At 42.2% G+C, this 19,601-nt stretch overlaps 1 protein-coding gene and 1 pseudogene across 1 annotated transcript in view; one reads left to right on the top strand and one right to left on the bottom strand.

Annotated features, from left to right (window-relative positions):
- The window catches only part of IQCK (IQ motif containing K), a 120,281-nt gene that overhangs the window by 8,773 nt on the left and 91,907 nt on the right, over positions 1-19,601 (top strand). The window contains exon 4 of the mRNA XM_045992958.1: positions 998-1,095. Within this exon, the coding sequence (XP_045848914.1) occupies positions 998-1,095 (98 nt within the window). The remainder of the gene's footprint in view (positions 1-997; positions 1,096-19,601) is intronic.
- Positions 3,353-3,482, bottom strand: LOC123934292 (annotated as a pseudogene).

Here is a 19,601-nt window from a genome sequence, read left to right as displayed (position 1 = left end):
ATCAGAATTTTTTTATATTTAAAAAAAATTTTTTTTAGGGGTGCCTGGGTGGCTCAGTGGGTTAAAGCCTCTGCCTTCACCTCGGGTCATGATCCCAGGGTCCTGGAATCGAGCCCCACATCGGGCTCTCTGCTCAGCAAGGAGCCTGCTTCCTCCTCTCACTCTGCCTGCCTCTCTGCCTACTTGTGATCTCTGTCTGTCAAATAAATAAATAAAATCTTAAAAAAAAATTTTTTTTTTAAGTAGGCATCATGCCCAACATGGGGCCTTAACTCATGACCCTGAGATCAAGAGTCACATACTCTACTGACTGAGCCAGCCCGGTGCCCCTTAATTTTTATTTCTAAGAGAAGTAACTTTATCCCACTGGTTTATCTTTAAGGTTGAAATATAAGAAAGATGATAAATAACAGCAAGCATACCTTGATTCTACATTAAAATCAAAGGGGTGAATGTAAAAGGTGGATGAAAGTATCACGCTGCCCTGTATTGTAGGTAGAAGTCAGAGGTATAGACTTTCTCCATCTTCTCCCTGGGCCCAGTTCCTCAGGCCCTTCCTGGGGTCAGACCTCTCCTACCATTTTGTTCTATTCTCTCTGTTAGTGAGCTTTGGGCCTTGACAACCACCACCACCATTACTGTGGGCATAATGCCCCATCCATTGTACCCCCAACCTGTTCCTCTCCTCCTCATTGCTACCACACTTCCCTTGCTTATTTTTCCTCCAGCCACACTGGCCTCCTTGCTGTGCCTGTGGCCCTAGCCCTGTGCAGGACCCCGTCTACATCCTCGCCAGTCCACAGAGGCTCAGAAAGATATTTTCAGTTTCTTTAATAACACAGCCCAACTCAGCAGTCTGAGGTAAAATGCAACATTTAAGGTCCTGTTACTTCACGGACAGTATCTTTTTTTGGTTCCGAAACAAACATTTCTCCCAGATTCATCTGGGCCATTTGGGGTTTTCAGTGGGAATTTTTTGTTTGTTTGTTTGGTTTAGGTTCCCCCAAGGAATATTTGGAAACATTCATCTTTCCAGTTCTGCTTCCCGGAATGGCTAGCCTGCTTCACCAAGCAAAGAAAGAAAAATGTTTTGAGGTCAGTTGCTCTGTGGGGTTTCTTTATTTCTAAATGCTTAGTAATTCATTTTTATCAGATGGTACCTCATTATCTCAGTACCATCAAGTGGTCATTCTCAAAACAATCCCTTTGGGAAGGAGAGCTGTGTTTGGTCACTCACTCAACTGCCGCCCTGACGTCTAGTTGTGCACACACATGCACTGCCATCTGTCTGCCCGCTTGGCTCCAGAGAGGTTTTCTGCCTTCTTGGCCTCCCCTAACTGCCTTTCTCCCGGGTAACTGGCATCTACCAGGTTTATTGGCTCTCACTGACTGTGTGCGACGATTAAAGCTCGCCTTCTATTTTATCTGACTCTGGGTTGATCTTCCCACCTCTGGCCTCTCCATACTCTACTTCATGCTCAGTATCATGCGTGTAACTTGCTTCAGAAGAGGCCTGACCCACTGTCCGTGCTCGCTAAGCATGACTCATGGTCACAGTGCAGCCAGCTTTCTGTGTGAATGGAGTTCGAATCCTGGAGCACCCTCCTGTAAATACCCCCGTGGAGGCACCCTCTTTTCTGCAGTTGACAGGATACTTGGGGGGGGGGGGGCGTGTGTTCCATGCACCGTTTTGAATACTAGAATTTAGGGATGGCCTGCCTGAAGAGAAAAAAATAGCAACAATATTTAAATTGACCAAGTGCTTGCTCTGTGCCAGGTGCTTTGCCAAATGCTTTACCATTCACTATTTCACTCAGCCCTCCAACGGCCCTATGAGATTCCTTCTATTAGTGTCCCCTGTATTTTACAGATGAGGAAACAGAAGACCAAAAAGATTTAGAAAGGCGATCAAGATGAATTTGCGGAGTTAGGATTCAGATCCAAGTCATGATTCAAAATGATACTTAACAAATTGGCAGTAACTGCAGTGCAAACCTCAGTCAGCTCGCCACATCGCAGGGCCCTCAGAGCACCCACAGCTAATGGTATCAGCTCTCTGGTTACCCGTCGGCACAGTCTGTCTCTGAGAAGAACTGCGTGCGCCCTGGATGGTGCTTTTATATACTAAGGAGACACCCATAGCCTAGATAATCCTAATTTCATCTCTCCCAAATGATGGAAGTTGGAAGCTGTCCTCTAAATAGCTCCAGGAAATACTGATTTTTTTTAAAACATCCACATCTGTTTTCTGAAGAACAAATTTGTTACTTGCCATAGGTTATAAAATCCGAACTGATTATATTTCTTTTCATTTGCTCATTTGGCTTCTCCTGAGGGCTAAATGTCCACCCCCCATTCATAACTGACCTTCCCCTCCGCTATGTGCTGTTAACAGGTGCAAAGTGCAGCGGGTGGAATGGTAGGGAGCCCAGGGACCAGACAGCAGAGCTCCTAGCTTGACCCTGCCATTGTCAGGGGCTTTGTCTCTCTGGCTTCAGGTCCTGCTACTAAATGAGGGAGACCAGACCATCCTGCAGGTCAGGTTTCAGGGGTCTTTTCAAAATCTTGCTGTTGGCCATAGTATATTCAGTGTTCCATGGCTTTTATTAGATTGAACAAAGGATGGCACACAATGATTAAACAATGACATAAACACAGTGGAATAACCTGTATTTGAATATGCATACAGAATATCCAGAGACAGAGTAAGTCACCCAAGTTCAGTTCTGTTCAACAAATATTTATTAAATCCTACTGTGTACTGATGACTGGGCCAGACCCTAGGAAAGGACACAGAGAGGACCAGCTATGGCCTTGTCCTTAAGGAAACCACAAACAAGGGATGCCTAGTCGGTTAAGCATCTGCCTTCCTCTCAGGTCATGATCTCAGGGTCCTGGAATCGAGTACCGCATCGGGCTCCCTGCTTAGCAGGGAACTTGCTTCTCCGTCTGCCTGCTGCTTCTCTGCTTGTGCACTTTCTATCTCTCGCTCTCTGATAAATAAATAAACAAACAAACAAATAAATAAATAAATATTTTTAAAAGAAAGAAAGAAAAGAAAACCACAAACGAGCAGTAAAGCTTTTTGTAGGTGAAGGGTTTTTAAAAAAAATTTTATTCTCCCTCTGTATCTGTTCTCTGCAATAAGGTGGACGTGGGGAAACAAGAGTGGATCTGGGAGCCGTGAATGCACAAATAGACCTTGGTGCAGCTATATTCCACTGGGCAGACTTTGTTCTGATTTCTTCAACTGTTATTCTTCTAATTTATACCCCTTCAGAGGACACAAAAATCAGCGGAAAGGGCAGTAATTAAGATCTTGCGTTGAGGGTTATATCTCTACTGTTTCCCCATAAATAATTGTGTAATGAGGGGGCTAGAGAGAGTCTCCAGCCTCCAAGCAATGATAAAGTGCTTTTAATTAGCAATAATCGCGCCTCGGATAAACCTCATTGGCTACGATACTGCCACTGCGCAAAGCTGATAAAGTGCTTTTAAAGAATCAGAGAAATTTCTATTTGTATTAGAGATTAATGAGGCATCCTTGTGCCAACTCATATTTCATCTTTGACATCCTGCAGATGAGCTGCCCCCGGGACTCAACGAAACCAGTCTAAACATCAAATGCTGCAGGGTGTTTGAACGGAGCATTGAAGTTTAAATGTCGTAATGAGCGATCAAGGAATGTAGAAAATACAGGTTCTTAAAACCGTTAGCTTGCAAAAATTGATAAACTTTCAAGGCAGCCAGACACACTGGAGTCCCAAATCCTGCTCAACCACTTCCATGCAGTGGGACCCTAAGTGATCTGTGACCCTCTTTCCTCCCCTATTAAAGGGATGGCAGAAAGAAAAAGGGGGAGGGGGATGGCAGAGGTGCTCCTATTGCAGGAGGATGAGGGGAAGTACTTAATGAGGTTCACAGACACCAAGGAAGGTTAGCCTTCCCTTGGGCTTTGCCCAGAAGCTCAGTGATTTGAATACTACAAATATGCAAGCTGGGTGGATTACCATTAACTTCTTTTATTTCCTAATTTAGGATTTCTTAATTAAATCTAATTCCTTCCTTTTTCACCCCCTGGTCACGTAGTCTTTTGTGGGTTATTTTTGAAGGCTTGAAAGTTGCAGAAACATTTGTCAGACCCAAGTGGAGCTCCTCGTATCCAGATCTGCACAACAGATTTGCATTTTCTCAATTCAGCTGTTCCTCACATCCTGTCAGTGGGAATAGATGCTTACACTGAATGATAACCAGCCTCCAGCCAAAATTACATAACTGGAGCATTCTTATCTGTCACCCACAACTGAACTCGCATCCAAATGACTCTTAAACAGCAGCATAATTCATTGTTTATTGGGGCCGCTCAAATTATATCTTGAAACAGCATTTATATTAGGTCACTCAAGAAATAATTGCTGATTTGTATTTTGCCCTTAAAATGCTGACTTATAGTTCGGTTTCCTTGCGTTTGTTATTTTCTGTTTTGTTCTATGATGTAGCTCTAGCAGTGCCTGGGACGTGGTAGGGAGGGACCTACTAAATATTTGTTGGATGAATTAATACAGTTCCTCAAAGTCAGGGCCAATTTTTAAGATAGCAGTTAAGTTATGGGAGCGCTTGTCAGTTTGCGCTAGCTGTTACAAGCAAGAGCTGATTTACTAACTATACCTGCGGTGTCTTGATTTACTGCCTCTGGAGGAAGGTAGACTGTAGAGTGGCTTCCCTTAGAGCTAGAGCTGGTGAGGAGCAGTCCTCTAAAAACTGAAGGGGCCTCCTAGCATATGGAGAGCCAGAGAGTTGAGCAAGAAGCTGGAATTGAAGAATAGTGGTTTCTGGGGCGCCTGGGTGGCTCAGTGGGTTAAAGCCTCTGCCTTCTGCTCAGGTCATGATCTCGGGGTCCTGGGATTGAGCCCCGAATCAGGCTCTCTGCTCAGCAGGGAGCCTGCTTCCTCCCTCTCTCTCTGCCTGCCTCTCTGCCTACTTGTGATCTCTGTCTGTCAAATAAATAAAATCTTAAAAAAAAAAAAAAAAGGAATAGTAGTTTCTGACACTTTAGGGCCCTTACATTGTTCTAAATATTTGATCGGCCGAAACTCATTTCATCTTCCCAGCAACCCTCCAGTGTGGGTGCTCTTACTTCAGTCTTCAGATGAGGATGTTAACTGACAAGCTCAGGAGAATAGCTAGGAAGTGGTAGAGCCAAGATTCAAGCTAAGCAGTACTCTGCTTCCTGAGTTTAGGAGTTTGACATCAGACTATGCTGGTGATTGGTCCAGTCGCTTGCCGAAAGCATGGGCCACATTCTGATATGAAAGATGGGTCTGGAATCCGTAGGAAAAAAGGAGTGAGAAGCAAGGCAGGTATGGGATAGTCACCCAGACCAGGCCTCATGCAGGCCTCGTGGGGCAGAATCCTTCATTTAGATTGTCTCGTGAGTACCGTAACACTCCAAGGAAAACTGGAGGGAATAAAATGCCGGGCGTGGGGGAGAGAACAATGAATGGCATCTCATTACTATGCCAAAGAGCACTTGGCCAATTAGACACACACACACACACACACACACACACACACACACACACACGAAGCAATCTATGGTACGTGGGCCAGTGGTTCAGAACCCGGCCTCTAGAATCAGGCAGACTTTGCTTCCAACCTGACTCTCCAACCAGACAAGCTGTGTAAGCTTAATGATTTTTACATTGATTTATTCATAATTCAGTTCCTTTATACATGTCATTTTTCAATATTACAAATTGAATTCTGGTGAAATTCATAAAGACCCTAATCAAATGGTTTGTTCATCATTTGATATTTTAATCTTTTAAATGCTCAGAATAAAATTCAGCTTATTTAACAAGCAGGTATTTCTCTAGTCCTTAATTTTTGGAGGAGATTACAGTTGAGACTAAACCTTAAACGAATGATTAAGTTATCTCAGCCTTAAAATTAAATGAAGACCCTGTGCATTTCTTGAGATGAATTTAACAAGTGAAAGAGATTTCTTTAATCCTTCCCCAGATAATCGTTTTTCAACTACGTATGAAAAGGTCACAGAGAAGGTGCGCCTGGGTGGCTCAGTTGGTTAAGTGTCTGCCTTTGGCTCAGGTCATGATCTCAGGTCCTGGGATCCAGCCTCGAGTCAGGCTCCCTGCTCACCAGAAATTCTGCTTCTCCCTCTCCTTCTGCCCCCCACCACTCATGTTTGCACACGCGCACTCTCTCACTCTCTCTAAAATAAATAAATAAAATCTAAAAAAAGAAAGAAAGGTCACAGAGATGTAGGTAGTGTCTGCAGGGCACTGAAATGACCATCTGTAAAGAAAGTTAATGGGCCTTTTAGTTTTGCTGTGAAATTAGCTGGGCACAGGCGCCTGGGTGGCTCAGTGGGTTGAGCCTCTGCCTTCGACTCAAGTCATGATCTCAGGGTCCTAGGATCGAGTCCCACATCGGGCTCTCTGCTCTGCAGGGAGCCTGCTTCCTCCTCTCTCTCTCTCTGCCTGCCTCTCTGCCTACTTGTGATCTCTGTCTGTCAAATAAATAAATAAAATCTTTAAAAAAAAATTAGCTGGGCTCTAGCCGTATTTTATATTGTGTTAAACAACCATACTTTGTGAAAGATAAAGAGAAATGATTACGTTGTATAAATAGTTGGTGGAAGCATATCTGGGAATTGACAGTAGTTACTGTACAGTCATTTCCTGGGTATATACCGACATATGCGGTACACAGACCAAGCCAAAGGTAAATGAATATAGATGATGGAATCTCAATCTGTTAGCCAGTAAGCATAAAGTCACATGTCAGCTGGGTGAGAGATGAAAATTGGGAGGCCTTTGCTCCAAAGTATTTTGGTAATTTGAAAATAAGTGTGAATTACTTTCATAATTATAAAAAGTAGAAGTTATAAATAAATAACATTTTCAAACCCATCTATTTAACTTTGCTCCCCCATCTAGGTGATTTTCTTTCTTCTTCATTTTCACTGACACACTGAGTAAATCACTCAGCTCCTTCTTTTTACCATTTGTTCTATCTTTAACTTGGGGTACTTTGTCACTGAAATCCTCTGGTACAACTCCTCGTAAGTTTTCCTAATGACCCAGTACTGCCAAATTCAGCCATCTATTCCAGGGACGAAAAGGAAGCCAGTGCGGAGGGAGCAGAACACCCGAATGAGATGGGAGGTGAAGTGGCCAAGCTTGCTCTGTAGCGGCCACAGCATATAGGCCAGTAAAGAGTGTGAGTTTTATTTCAGGAGCGGTGGGAACTCATCACAGCAGCGGTTCTCCACCTTCCTGGGCCCAGTACCCTCTTGGCACATTTTATAGAGCCCTCTTCCTGTCCTGAAAGGAAATGCTTAGGTAATATTTATTACCTACTTAACAGTTACCTGATTGCTGTGTTGTTGTATCATAAACAACCTGGAAACTTTACGGCTAAAACAGTGATTTATTATTTCTGTGCCTGACAGTTCTCTTGGTCTCACCGCCACTCACTCAGGTGACTACTTTCAGCAGGTGACTGGGCAGGGCTGGGAGGCCCAAGCTGGCCTCAGGCACAGGGCTGGAGCCTGGGTGCTGGTGGGCTAGCCACATGCCTCTCATCTTCTAGTACGCCAGCCATGCTCGTTTACAGCCTGGTGGTCTGGGGAAGTGGGCAAAGGCAGAAGTGTGACGCCGAGGCTCTGGAACTCCCAACAGCATCCCTTCCACCACATTCCATGGCTCAAAGCAAAGCGCCACCCTGGAAGTCATGGTCTACTATATCATTGGTACTACCTATCTGGAGAAAAATTTGGCAAAACCTAGTAAAATTGAAAATACCCTCCATGACTTAAAAATTTCCCTTCTAAATCTGAACTATGGCTAGAAAATCTCAGTCTTTGTAATAAGAAACTCTGAAGAAGAACATTTCATGCAACATTGGTTAAAATGTAAAGAAATGGAAATGACCTTAAAGTCCATTAACAGGATGCTGTATAAATAAACTTAAAAAAAAAAACAAACAAACAGCTTTACTGGGGTGCCTGGGTGGCTCATTTGGTTAAGCATCTGCCTTTGGCTTAGATCATGATCCCAGGTCCTGGATCAAGCCCTGTTTTGGGCTCCCTGCTCATCAGGAAACCTGCTTCTCCTTCTCCCTCTACCCCACCACCCCGGCTTGTGCTCTCTCTCTTTCTCTCTGCTGTCTCTCTCTCAAATAAATAAGATCTAAGCAAAAAACAGTTTTATTGAAGTATAATTTACATACCATAAAATCCATTCGTTTCACCCAAACTTCCATCATGAATGAGTGAATGAGTGGATAAACAAAATGTGATATATCCATACAATGGAATATTATTCAGCCTTTAAGAACTCTTCTTGTCCCATGCTACCAGATGAATGTACCTTGTGGACGTTATCCTAGTAAAATAAGCCAGTCACACACACACACACACAGACACAAAACATGGGTTCAAATACAAAGTATGATTTATATGTATGATTCCACTTACATGAGAGGTACCTAGAGTGGTCAAATTCAGAGACAGAAAGAGGTATGTGGTTGCCAGGTCCTGTGGGGTGGCGGGAATGGGAGTTGTTGTTCAATGGGTAGAGTTTCAGTTTTGCAAGATGAGAGAAATTCTGGAGATGGGTGACACAATGTGAATGTGTTTAACACATCTGAACTATATGCTAAAAAATTGTTAGGATGGTATTATGTATATTTTACCACAATTTAAAAAAAGGAATTTTTCCACTCATTTTAACTGGAGCAAATTTATAGAGTTATGCAGCCATCACCATAATCTAATTTTAGAACATTTCCATACCCACCCCCCCAAATCTTATTTCTGGTCACTCTTCTCTTCCACCCCTAACCCCAGGCAACAGCTAATCTACTTTTTATCCCCATAGATCTACCTTTTCTGGACATTTCCTATCAGTAGAATCACATAATGGATGGTCTTTTGTGTTGGGCTTATTTCATGTTGTACAGTGTTGGTGAGGCTCATCTCTGCTGTGGCTTCGATCAGCACTTCATCTTTATTGCTGCATGATATTCAGTGGTATGGATATACCACATTTTGTTTGGGGTTTTTGTCCTTTTTGGCTATTATGAGTAATGCTGCTATGAACATTTGCATATAAATATTATATGGACATGTGTTTTCATTTCTCATGGATAGATACCGAGTAGAGGAAACTGGGTTTTTACCTGACCTTGTTATGTTTGACTGAATATTATAGCATTGAAGTGGGTCCAGACAACATATCCCAATTTCATATTTTGGAATTTAATACCTAAATATGAAATATGGCTCCAAGGTAAGGGCTATTTCTTAATCTTCTACTAAGTGATTAATCGGTGGTGACTGATGCATTCATTTATACAGTCCTTCCTGTATGCCACGCATTATTTCACATTGCGATCTTATTTAATCATCACATCAATCCCATCACTGCCCCCATTTTGTGGATGAGGAAACAGAGGCTCAAGAAGTACCCCCATTCACAAGGTCACTCAGAGGAAGAGCCAGGGTTGGAGCCTAGGAGTCTGGCTTCCAAGGTAGGCACTTAGTCCTACTGTAGCAATGTCCCCTAACCTGAGGTTTCAGTGACCTGTGGTCACACATGTTCCAGAAGCAAGCGGTGCTCCTTCTAATGGTCATCAGAAGGTCAGTAGTAGCCTAACACCCCTCCCTCATTCACCTCATTTCATCTTGTAACACAGACGTTTCATCATTTCACATTACTAGAGGAAGAAGGGTGAGTACAGGACAATAAGATATTCTGAGGCATAGGAATGTCTGGGTGGCTCAGTGGATTAAGCCTCTGCCTTTGGCCCAGGTTGTGATCCCAGGGTCCTGGGATCGAGTCCTGCATTGGGCTCTCTGCTCAGCGGGGAGCCTGCTTCCTCCTCTCCTCTGCCTGCCTCTCTGCCTACTTGTGATCTCTGTCTGTCAAACAAATAAATAAATTCTTTAAAAAAAAAATATTCTGAGGCATAGAGAGACCACATTCACATGACTTTTATTTCAGCATTTTCCAGCATATTGTTATAATTGTTGTTGTCTTACTGTGCCTAAGTTATAAATTAAATTTATCATAGATATGTATTTATAGGAAAAATATAGTACATGCAGAGTTCAGCATGGTTCACAGCTTTAGGAATCCACTGGGGTCTTGGAACCTACCCCCTGTGGATAAGGGGGGATTGCTGTATGTCAATAAGTCTGTTAATGTTGAAAATACTTCCCTTTGAGGCTCTTGGAATTGCTGTCAGATCCAGTTTGTAAACCATGCAAGAAAATCTTATTATAACTTTATAGTCATGCTTCTTTTCTTTCTTCCTTTTAACAATGGTAGCATTGATCACTTCATTCCCAAACTTGGCTAGGAGTTGCTTTTGTTTCTAAAAATCAAAGTCATCCTCAAAGGACAAGGCTTTAAAAAGAAAGTCAACAGGCTCTGACCTGAGGGTGACCCCATGGTTGTCTTGCAAAATGAAGGGCAGTGGCTTTGTGACAGCATTTTCCTTTTCTGCTCTGAAGCTTTGTCCTCTGGCTTTCAGGGGCATGGCTTTTTGCCAGGTGGCTGTGGTAGCATTCTTGACGGGCTACTACTTGGGGAGAACATGACCATTTGGCCATAAATTGCATTTCACTTATTAGACATGGCATCAGTTAACATTTGCTATGTAACAAAGTACCTCAAAAGTTAGTGGCTTAAAACAGCAATTTATTTAGTTCACTCTCCTACAAGGCAGCAATTTGGGCTGGGCTCAGTTGGGAGATTCTTCTGGCCTTGACTGGGCCTGTTCACGTGTCTGTGGGTAACTACCAGGCAGGCTGGGTACCAGCTAGTCTAGAATGGCCTTAGCTGGGATGTATCATCTCTGTTCGACTTGGTCTCTCAGCTTCCATCAGATGAACCCTGGATTGTTCACATAGTAGCCGGGTAGGGGTGTGAGGATTCGAGTAGAAGTTCTCAAGCCCTCTTGAGCCTGAGGCTTGGAACTGGCACACTCTTACCTTCATGGCGTTATATTGGCCAGGGAAAGTCACAAGTCCAGCTTGGACTCAAGGACTAAGGAAATAGACTCTGCCTCTTAATGGGAAGATCTATAAAGCTACCTCGCAGAGGGTGTAGATCCAGGGAGGGGTAAAGACCAGTGGCCCTTTATGTAATTTACCTCGTACGCTGTATTAGATATAGTATGGATCTGACAGCAGGTGGCAGGTTTGACTTCTGGCTCTAGCCTAGTGACTTCAGGGAAGCTACTTGTTTCCAACTCCCTCCTCTCCTCATTTGTAAAGCACAGGTGGGATTATTGAAAGGGTTAAATGAGGCAAGGTGTGAAAGAGCAAACCCCAGAGTCCAGCCGGTTTCAAATTCATACTCTTCCATCTATGAGTAAAGGACTTTGGGCAAGGTATTTAACCTTTCTGTGTCCCTATTTCCTAATCTGTAAAATTGGAATAATAGTAATAATAATAATAACAATAACAATAATAATAATGTGTAGCTGTCATGAGGATAAATGAATTCAGTAAAATTTAAAGAGTGCCCGGCACAGAGAAAATAGTACACATTAGCTGTTGTGAACACGATTAACATGATGCCTGGGAAATAGTGAATCTGCAACAGAAATGTTGCTCCCCAGGGTCCCGACCTGGTGACCAGTTGTTGCTTGAGTAAATGGAAGGTGACATCCTTGTTACTAATTTCTGGGTATTACAGATGGCCAAGGATGGACTTTCCTCATCATTCTAAAAATACTAGGGCCTTTTAAACATAATATGTATTTGTAAAAATCTAAACATAACTCTTAGAAATAATATGGTGAGCTCAGAACCTGAGAATGCAATATGAAAGCCCTCCAAGGCTGAAGAAGCTGCTAGAATCACTGCCACGGTGACCAAGAAAGAAAGAAAGGAAGACTGCTAGTGTCCCAAACTTCTCTTGAGAATTAATGTCTAAAGGATTGGGAGCCATTTAAAAAAAAATGAAAAAAAGATTCAATTGATTCTTTTTTAAAAGAACCTACCTTAGGAGTGCTTGGGTGGCTCAGTTGTTAGGCATCTGCCTTCAGCTCAGATCCTGATCCCAGGGTCTTGGGATCAAGCCCTGCATTGGGCTCCCTACTCAGTGGGGAGCCTGCTTCTCCCTCTCCTGCTCCCCCTGCTTGTGTTCCCTCTTTCCCTCTCTCTCTCTCTCCCGCCCCCCCGTCAAAGAAATAAATAAATAAAATCTTTTTTTAAAATTAAAAAATAAAACTATATAAAAGAACCTCCTTAAAATAAGTCATTGACCCTTTGGTTGTTTTGAGAGCTGCAATTTCTCCTGCTACTTTTGAGGAACAAGAAAACTCAAATCATAAACTAATAACAGATCCGACAGATGTTTAAACTGTTAATGCCTTAGAATAATAAAAGGGTTACCCAGGAAGTAGGTGAAACAGAGCTTTCTTGAAAATCACATTTCTGTGTCCCAAATCAATAACTATGGATTTTTCCATATTTCTTCACGAAAAATCATCTATCAGTGATTGATAGTGTTCTAAAGTAGAGGTCCGCTAACTACGGCCTATGGGGCCAGCTGCCTGTTTTTGTAAAACAAGTATTATTGGAGTTCAGCCCCACTCATTCCTTTACAGATTGTCTATGGCCACTTTTGTACTTTTTCAGTAGAGCTAAGTTGAAGAGTTGTGACACAGTCTAATATTTACACCTGCCTCTTAAAGAAGAAGTTTGCCAACCCCTGTTCTGAAAACCTGGAACTACCCAGATTTTTGTAGTAGTACCTGCTGCTCTTATATGGGAGGCAGAGGAAGGGAAGCATCATGAATAAGCATAGAGTTTAGGGCTATACTCACCTGAATTTAGGGCCCAGTTCTACCTCTTTCTAGATATGTGACTTTGGACATTGCTAGCATTGGAACCTTGTGATTTTAATCTTCCTAAGATTAAAAGTAATAATAATGGTTAATAATGGAAGTAATAATAATGGTAATGGTTATGGTTAGTACTAATAAGAGAGTTTTATTAAATTAAACTATTAATTAATTAATATTTATTAAATATTAAAGAATTAAATAAGATAATGCATTTAAAATGTTTAGCTCAGTGACTGGCATAGCTACAGTGAAAAGTAGCCATAACATAAGAACAAAATTAAGTTGGAGAAAGGTTCCTTAGGCTTGGAATAGAAGACTAAAACTGAGGGCAGTAGGTAAGGAAGAGGAGGGTTGAGACTGCCCTGTGGGGAGTTAAAGACTGGTGGGAGATTAGACTCAGCCATGTGGAGGGCTCTGACATAACACAATGATGAAGGGTACCGTAGGGGTGCTGGAGTCACACATGTGGGCTTGAATCTCCCCCTCCAACTTTTGCTAGTGCTGGGCCCCTGGGAAGATTCCTTAAACCATGAGTCTCAGTTTTCTTATCTGTTAAATGGTGAGGGTAATAATCCTAGTACCCACCTCACCAGGGCTTTTGAGAGGATTGAATAAGAAGTTGCATGTATGGCCCTTAGCACAGAGGGAGTGTTCAGTAAGGGGTAGCCATTGTCTTTCAGGACTGTTTTTGAAAGAGGGATTCAGGAAGAGAGGCAGCTGGCAGCAAGTGAGAAAATGGAGAAAATGGGACCAGGTTGACCGTGAAAAAAAAAAGAATAAATCCTGTTTCAGGCAGGAATGGTGAGATGGATCATCAGAGCCTCTGCCAGAAGCTTCCTTTTGCACAGGACTTGACCAATTTTTCCATCTTCTCTGAGCAGAGGACAGATCTTAAAGAGAGTGCTCTAGACCCCTTGATCTCTTAGAATCTTGTCTATAAAGCTAGGTTGCAAATAATTTTGATACTGAGGAATTTTCATGGGGTGGAGTCTTCATAAAGACTTGCTTGTTCCTTGTTGAATCTTTGTTGACATTGACCTTCCTGGTCTTCTATTTATAGTTATAGCTGCCTTCCCTGGGACCCCTGGGCTGCCCACCGTCTATGTGATTCTGAAGGGGGAAGAGGTCTTAAGGCAGAAAATCAACCGTGCAATTGTTAAGATAGAACTTCAGCATTTTTCTCAGACTGATGGTTGATTAAAAGGCTACAATACCATTCCTGTTCTGTCATGAATTGGGTTGTATTCCACTGGAGCAAATTAAGTTTGAAACACATAAATATCATCATAAAGATTAGACATTACAGTTGGCTCAGTGTTCTTGGTGATCCCCTGACATTGAGCCATGCCTTTGGATTAGCTTAATTGGAACATGAAAGGTCAGAACTAAATGAGAATTTAATTGGACTGATATATTGAACAGAGCTGGCTTAGTGGCTCTGTTGTAAACTTCACCTGGGAATTCTTTCCAATGTATCTCTGAAAATATTTTGAGCACTCAGAGTGAGGTTAATAATTTTTGCCATAAGCAGTTTTTGATAAAAGGTTGATATTGTTATCAGTAAAAAATAGTATGAAGTCAAAAGAGTGTGTTTTAGTTGGCTGTGTTAAGTATGTCGAACTAACCGGTCCCATATCTGCCAGTTTACTCTGAGGGCCAGCCCCTCAAAATGGCAGAAAACTCCATTCAAACTCCATCAACTCACTTCAGTGAAAAAGATTTTTCATTTGTTTGTTTTTGTACATGCTCTCCCACGGGGAGATCTTCCACAGCTTGATCTGGGAGCCCAGATGATGTCTTCATGACATGGTTGCCTCTCCATCTCTTGGTTTTGTTTCTTCTGGCTTGCCTCTACCTTCAAGCAGTCCCCACCAGTGACACCAGCCTAGGTCTCATAGGCTCGAGTGTACCTGAGAAAGAGAAAGTATCTTCCAGAGTTTCTAATTGAACAGACTCAGGTCTATTATCTACTTCGGAGTCAGTCCTTGGAACCAGGGAATTTAGTGGGCAATGGGCTGTTGGGCAAAGGGAAGGATCCCTAACCTAATGCACAAAGCTTTAGAACTGGGGAAGGGTAGATCCCCAAAAGGAACTCAGGGTCCAGTTACCAAAAGAAGGCAGAAGGAATACTGGGCAGCTATCTTGGCTAGGACTCATTATGCTGCAAATAGCAGAAAACTGCTATTGGTTCAGGGAACTAGACAGTTGTGAGATAGAGAAGGAAGATCTCAGGATTGGTTTGATTTAGGAGCTCAGTGACGTAATCGAGGACTTGGTTCTCTTCTGCATCTCTGATTGACCTCCTGCAGAATTGGTTTTATCCTCAGGCTAGCTTCCCTCAGAGGGCCAAAACAGCTACTGCCACTGGCCTAGGCTTTGCCCCTACCTACTTCAGCAACAAGGAGAGAATGACCAAGCTCATTTAGAAAAGCAAAGGAAATTATTTCCCAGAAGCCCCAGCACATCTCCTCTCATACCTTATCAGTCTGAAATTGATTGCGCACCCATTCTCCATTCAGTGAATCTCTTGGGCCTGGATAAATGTGGACCAGATTGGTTTAGGTCTCAGTGGCAGGTGGGGTGGGATTATCTGGACTGCCTTATCGGGGTTCACACCTGGAGCTGGAGAGGGGGTTAATCCTCTCTATTCATCACTGCTACAGCCCAGCCTGGTATTGGCTGCTGGACACTAAATTAATAACCACAGTGGGGCCATGGCTTACTCATTTCTTTATCTCTAGTGTTCAATACAGGCTTGGCACATAGTAGGTCCTCAGTAAATGTTTACTGAACAAGGCCAAACTGGAATAGTGCACCTTGCGTAATTTGGAAAGAAATCAGGAGTTTTTTGTGTGAGTAAAATGATGCCTAAAAATAAAGCTTATCTCAGCTTTGAATATGGATTAAATGCAGAGTCTGGATAGAGGTGATAAGACTTTCCATCTCTTTCCCTATCCTATCTCACGTAGCATAAAATTTTCCCTTTCGCTTTGGTTGCTCATCAAATTCCATTACAATGAAGAGTGTTGTAAACAAAAGTTAGTATCAGGAAATTATTTCTAACTCCTGATAAGTCACTCGATGATCTCATGACACTAAAATTTGCCACTATGAATAATTCAGTAAAACAATCTTCTATTTCTTCTTAGAGTCCTTACCACCTAATGGTCATTTATTGTAATTTTTTTTTTTTTTTAGTAAAACACCCAAATATCTTTTTTAAAGAGTGCAAGGGCTTTGGTCAGTGAAGGAAGAAACTCTACTTCCTGGCCTTGACTAATAAAGGAGTTAGAAATACGATCAGCTTTTGTTTGAAAAAGTTTTCTAAGGAATGGAAAAAATAGATTCTCACAGGAAAGGTGTGGTAGAATTATTTTAGCATTACTCCTTTTAATTAAGAACACTTTTAGAAATGACCACATGACCTCTGCTGAAAGTCTTGGTTAATACTTTGTGTTATGAGTACATATTTTTAGGTTCTTTTGAGAAGTATTGTTTTTCTCTAATGAAATTCTAATGCACTGGGGGAAAAACTGGACTTCTGTTTGAGGTTTGCTTTGATAAGTATTTCGGCCTCTGGTTATCGTCCAAGTATGTACTCATTTCTAGCTTGAGTTATTTATCGCTTTTGTCCTGTCTGGGCGGGGGGTCTCCAGCATGTGGCAATTTACTGTGGAGAACACCAGTGTGGGAAAGGAGGCTATGACATTCTAGGTGCATGCCATACCCACAGCCTTAACTTCAGTCCTCTGTCCCTGCCTTGTCCACGTCCCCATCACCCTGGCTGCAAATGAGAGAGCCAGGAATAAGTGTCACTTATTCCTGTAGGCAGCCACTCTAGGACGCCAAGTGACCATAAAATGATCTGATAGAATTGCTCTGCCCAATAGGGATGGCCTATCCTGAGTTGTTCCTTACCAACCCAATCAGATTCTTCCTCCTGGGGAGTAGCAATGCCAAAGGGCTGAGTCCCACACAGATCAAGAACGAGAATTGTTGTTGAGTCACAAAGCTACTGATGGACGAAGCTACTGTGGTTAGCCAGAAATTGTGCCCTGAACAGCCATGGACACTGGTCACTTCTCCGGGAGACCTGCCCCCAGTCAGAGGAATTCCCATTTTCCTTCCACTCCTTTTACCTTTACAGTACCTCCCTGTGCCAGATAGAATATATTAGTGTTCACAGATGTTTGTGGGCTCTTCTAACGGAGAGACCACGTGACTGCTTTGGTCAAAGCAATGTATGGACGTGATATATGTCATTTCCAAACACACGCTCTGAGAGTCAAAGCATGGTTCACCATGGTCTTTTCACTTGATAACTAGTGATATTTCAGAGAGAGTAAAGACAACACGGAGCAGTTGTTGATTGAAATGTTCACATAACATGAGTCAGAAATAAACCGTGGATGATAAAAGCCTCTCAGATAGCAAAATCTATCCTTAACTGATTTGTAAAAAACAAAACAAAACCCAGTAACCAAGGTAACCTGAGCATATTTCTATCCCTTGCAAACCCAGAGTCTCAACGAACACAATGTCATAGCGAGCCACACTTGAATTCACAAACCTCACAGCATGTACTTTTGACCTTTCTAGGGTGGAAGTACATTCATACCTGACACAGATTCAGTGCCTGGCCAGTGCTAGAAGTTTCTCTCCCCAGTCTCTGCACCTCCAGTCTGTCTCCTGCACGCATACCCCACATGACCCCTGGATTGAACTCTAGTTTCTGTCTTTTCTCCCTGTTGGGTTTCAGCCTTTTTGGATGATGTTCTCCCCCGCCAACCCCTCCCTGAACTTCAGTACAAAATTTCTCCAGCATATAGAACAACTAAAAGCCTTGCAGGGGGAACACCCACATATTTACCACCTCAATTCTATAGTTACCATTTTGCTTTATTTGGTTGCATATCTATTTGGTTGTATATCTATTAGGTTGCATATCTGTCCACCAGTCCATCCCTCCATCCATCTACCTTGTTTTTTGGATGCATTTAAAATTAAGCTGCCGACTCATGATGACACGATGATGCCTTTTCCCTTGACATTTAGTCTTTTTCCTTTTAATTCTGGATTTTAAAAAATTGCTTTTTAACCTTGAGGTTGTCTTAACTGTTTCCTCTGCCTGCCCAAACTTAGACATACTCACCCTTTAACAATCCTGAACTCAGTGTTTTGTCCACGTTACGTAAACCCTGGGTGCCCACACTTTCTTAATCTCGCTCCTTAATTTTTCTCTTGGTTACTTCCTCTCTTATCTCTTCACTCACCACAACTTTTCATTTGCTTTCCCTTCTCTCTTTCAGCTCCCCGGCAGATAATTTTTAAACTAAACAACAGCTGAACAATATCCCCACTGTTCCATGTGTCTGAGTATGCACGGCACGTCCACACTTGCCCAGAACAGAAGGAAAACACAATTTCTTCCATTTTATTTCTTTGCATCAAAAGTGATTAAATCTGTCTGCATGACCTTCATACATCAGACTATTTGGCTATTTTAAAAGTCGATTTAATAGAGTAAGTCAAGCTGCATTCCCTTGGTAGAAGGAATCTTTACCACCAAACGGGCGCAGTAAATGCCAAGGGAACAATGCATCTTTTGTAGGACGGGAGAGAGAGACATTGCCATCTTACAATTGCTGGATTGTTTAAATTATTATACGGTAGTTCATGTTAGATACATATTTGCATTGTTGTACAAGTATTTTCTTATTTTGGTTAAAGATGGCTCTTTGAAGGGATAACCTACTCTTGCAAGGCAGGCTTAGAAAACCCCGTTCCATGGGCTGGGACATTTAATTTTATTACCCTGGCCAGGAGTATTTCAATTTTTTAATAAAAGGCTATCAGCAAGAAGGTAAAAGACGGCAAACAATCTCCAGTAACTCAGACACCACCATATTTTATTTACTAACAGCTATAATAAAGCTTTCAGTAAAAAATATTAAGTGGAGCTTTCCTCTTTGGTGAGAATCAATTTCATAACCATCTTTTCAAGCTCATCTAGGGTTATAAAGCTGAGTTGGCTGTTTTGAAGTGAAGGGGGGGAAATAGGAAAAAAGTAGGAAAATATTCATGATAAAATATTATGAGAAGAAAATGAAGAAAAATTGTCCAGAATTATATCACTAATTTCTACTTTAAAAAATCAGAATTCTTGTAAATGGGTTCTTTCTTGGCATCTAGAAGGACAAATGGGGATTAGCGGATTAGAGAAGAAAGGAACAGGAGTTAAAACTCTTCCTGTTATAAGCAATAAACAACCGAATGCAAACTGACTTAATTAAAAAAAATACATTCGTGGGGTGCCTGGGTGGCTGAGTCATTGAGTGTCTGCCTTTGGCTCAGGTCATGATCCCAGGACACTGGGATGAGCCCCACATCTGGCCCCCTGCTCTGCCGGAAGCCTGCTTTCTCTCTCCTGCTCCCTCTGCTCGTGTTCCTACTCTCACTGTTTCTCTCTCACTGTCAAATAAATAAATAAAATCTTAAAAGAAAAAAAAATATATATATACATATATTTGCTCATATACCAGAGGACATGAGCCAGGGAATTTGGGCTTTGTGTATAGCTGGATCCAGGATCTAGTACAGTGTCGTTAGGAATCTGCCATCGGTGGTCTAGCCAGCAGCATCTCCCTTCTTCCTTGCTAATAGAACCCAAAATTTATTCATTTTCTTTAGAGTTGCTGTGTCTTCAGGGGTGACTG

The sequence above is a fragment of the Meles meles genome, chromosome 21 (assembly GCF_922984935.1).
Source record: "Meles meles chromosome 21, mMelMel3.1 paternal haplotype, whole genome shotgun sequence".
Lineage (NCBI taxonomy): Eukaryota > Metazoa > Chordata > Mammalia > Carnivora > Mustelidae > Meles > Meles meles.
The sequence above is the reverse complement of the archived record's forward strand: the minus strand, read 5'-3'. Positions and strand labels throughout refer to the sequence as shown.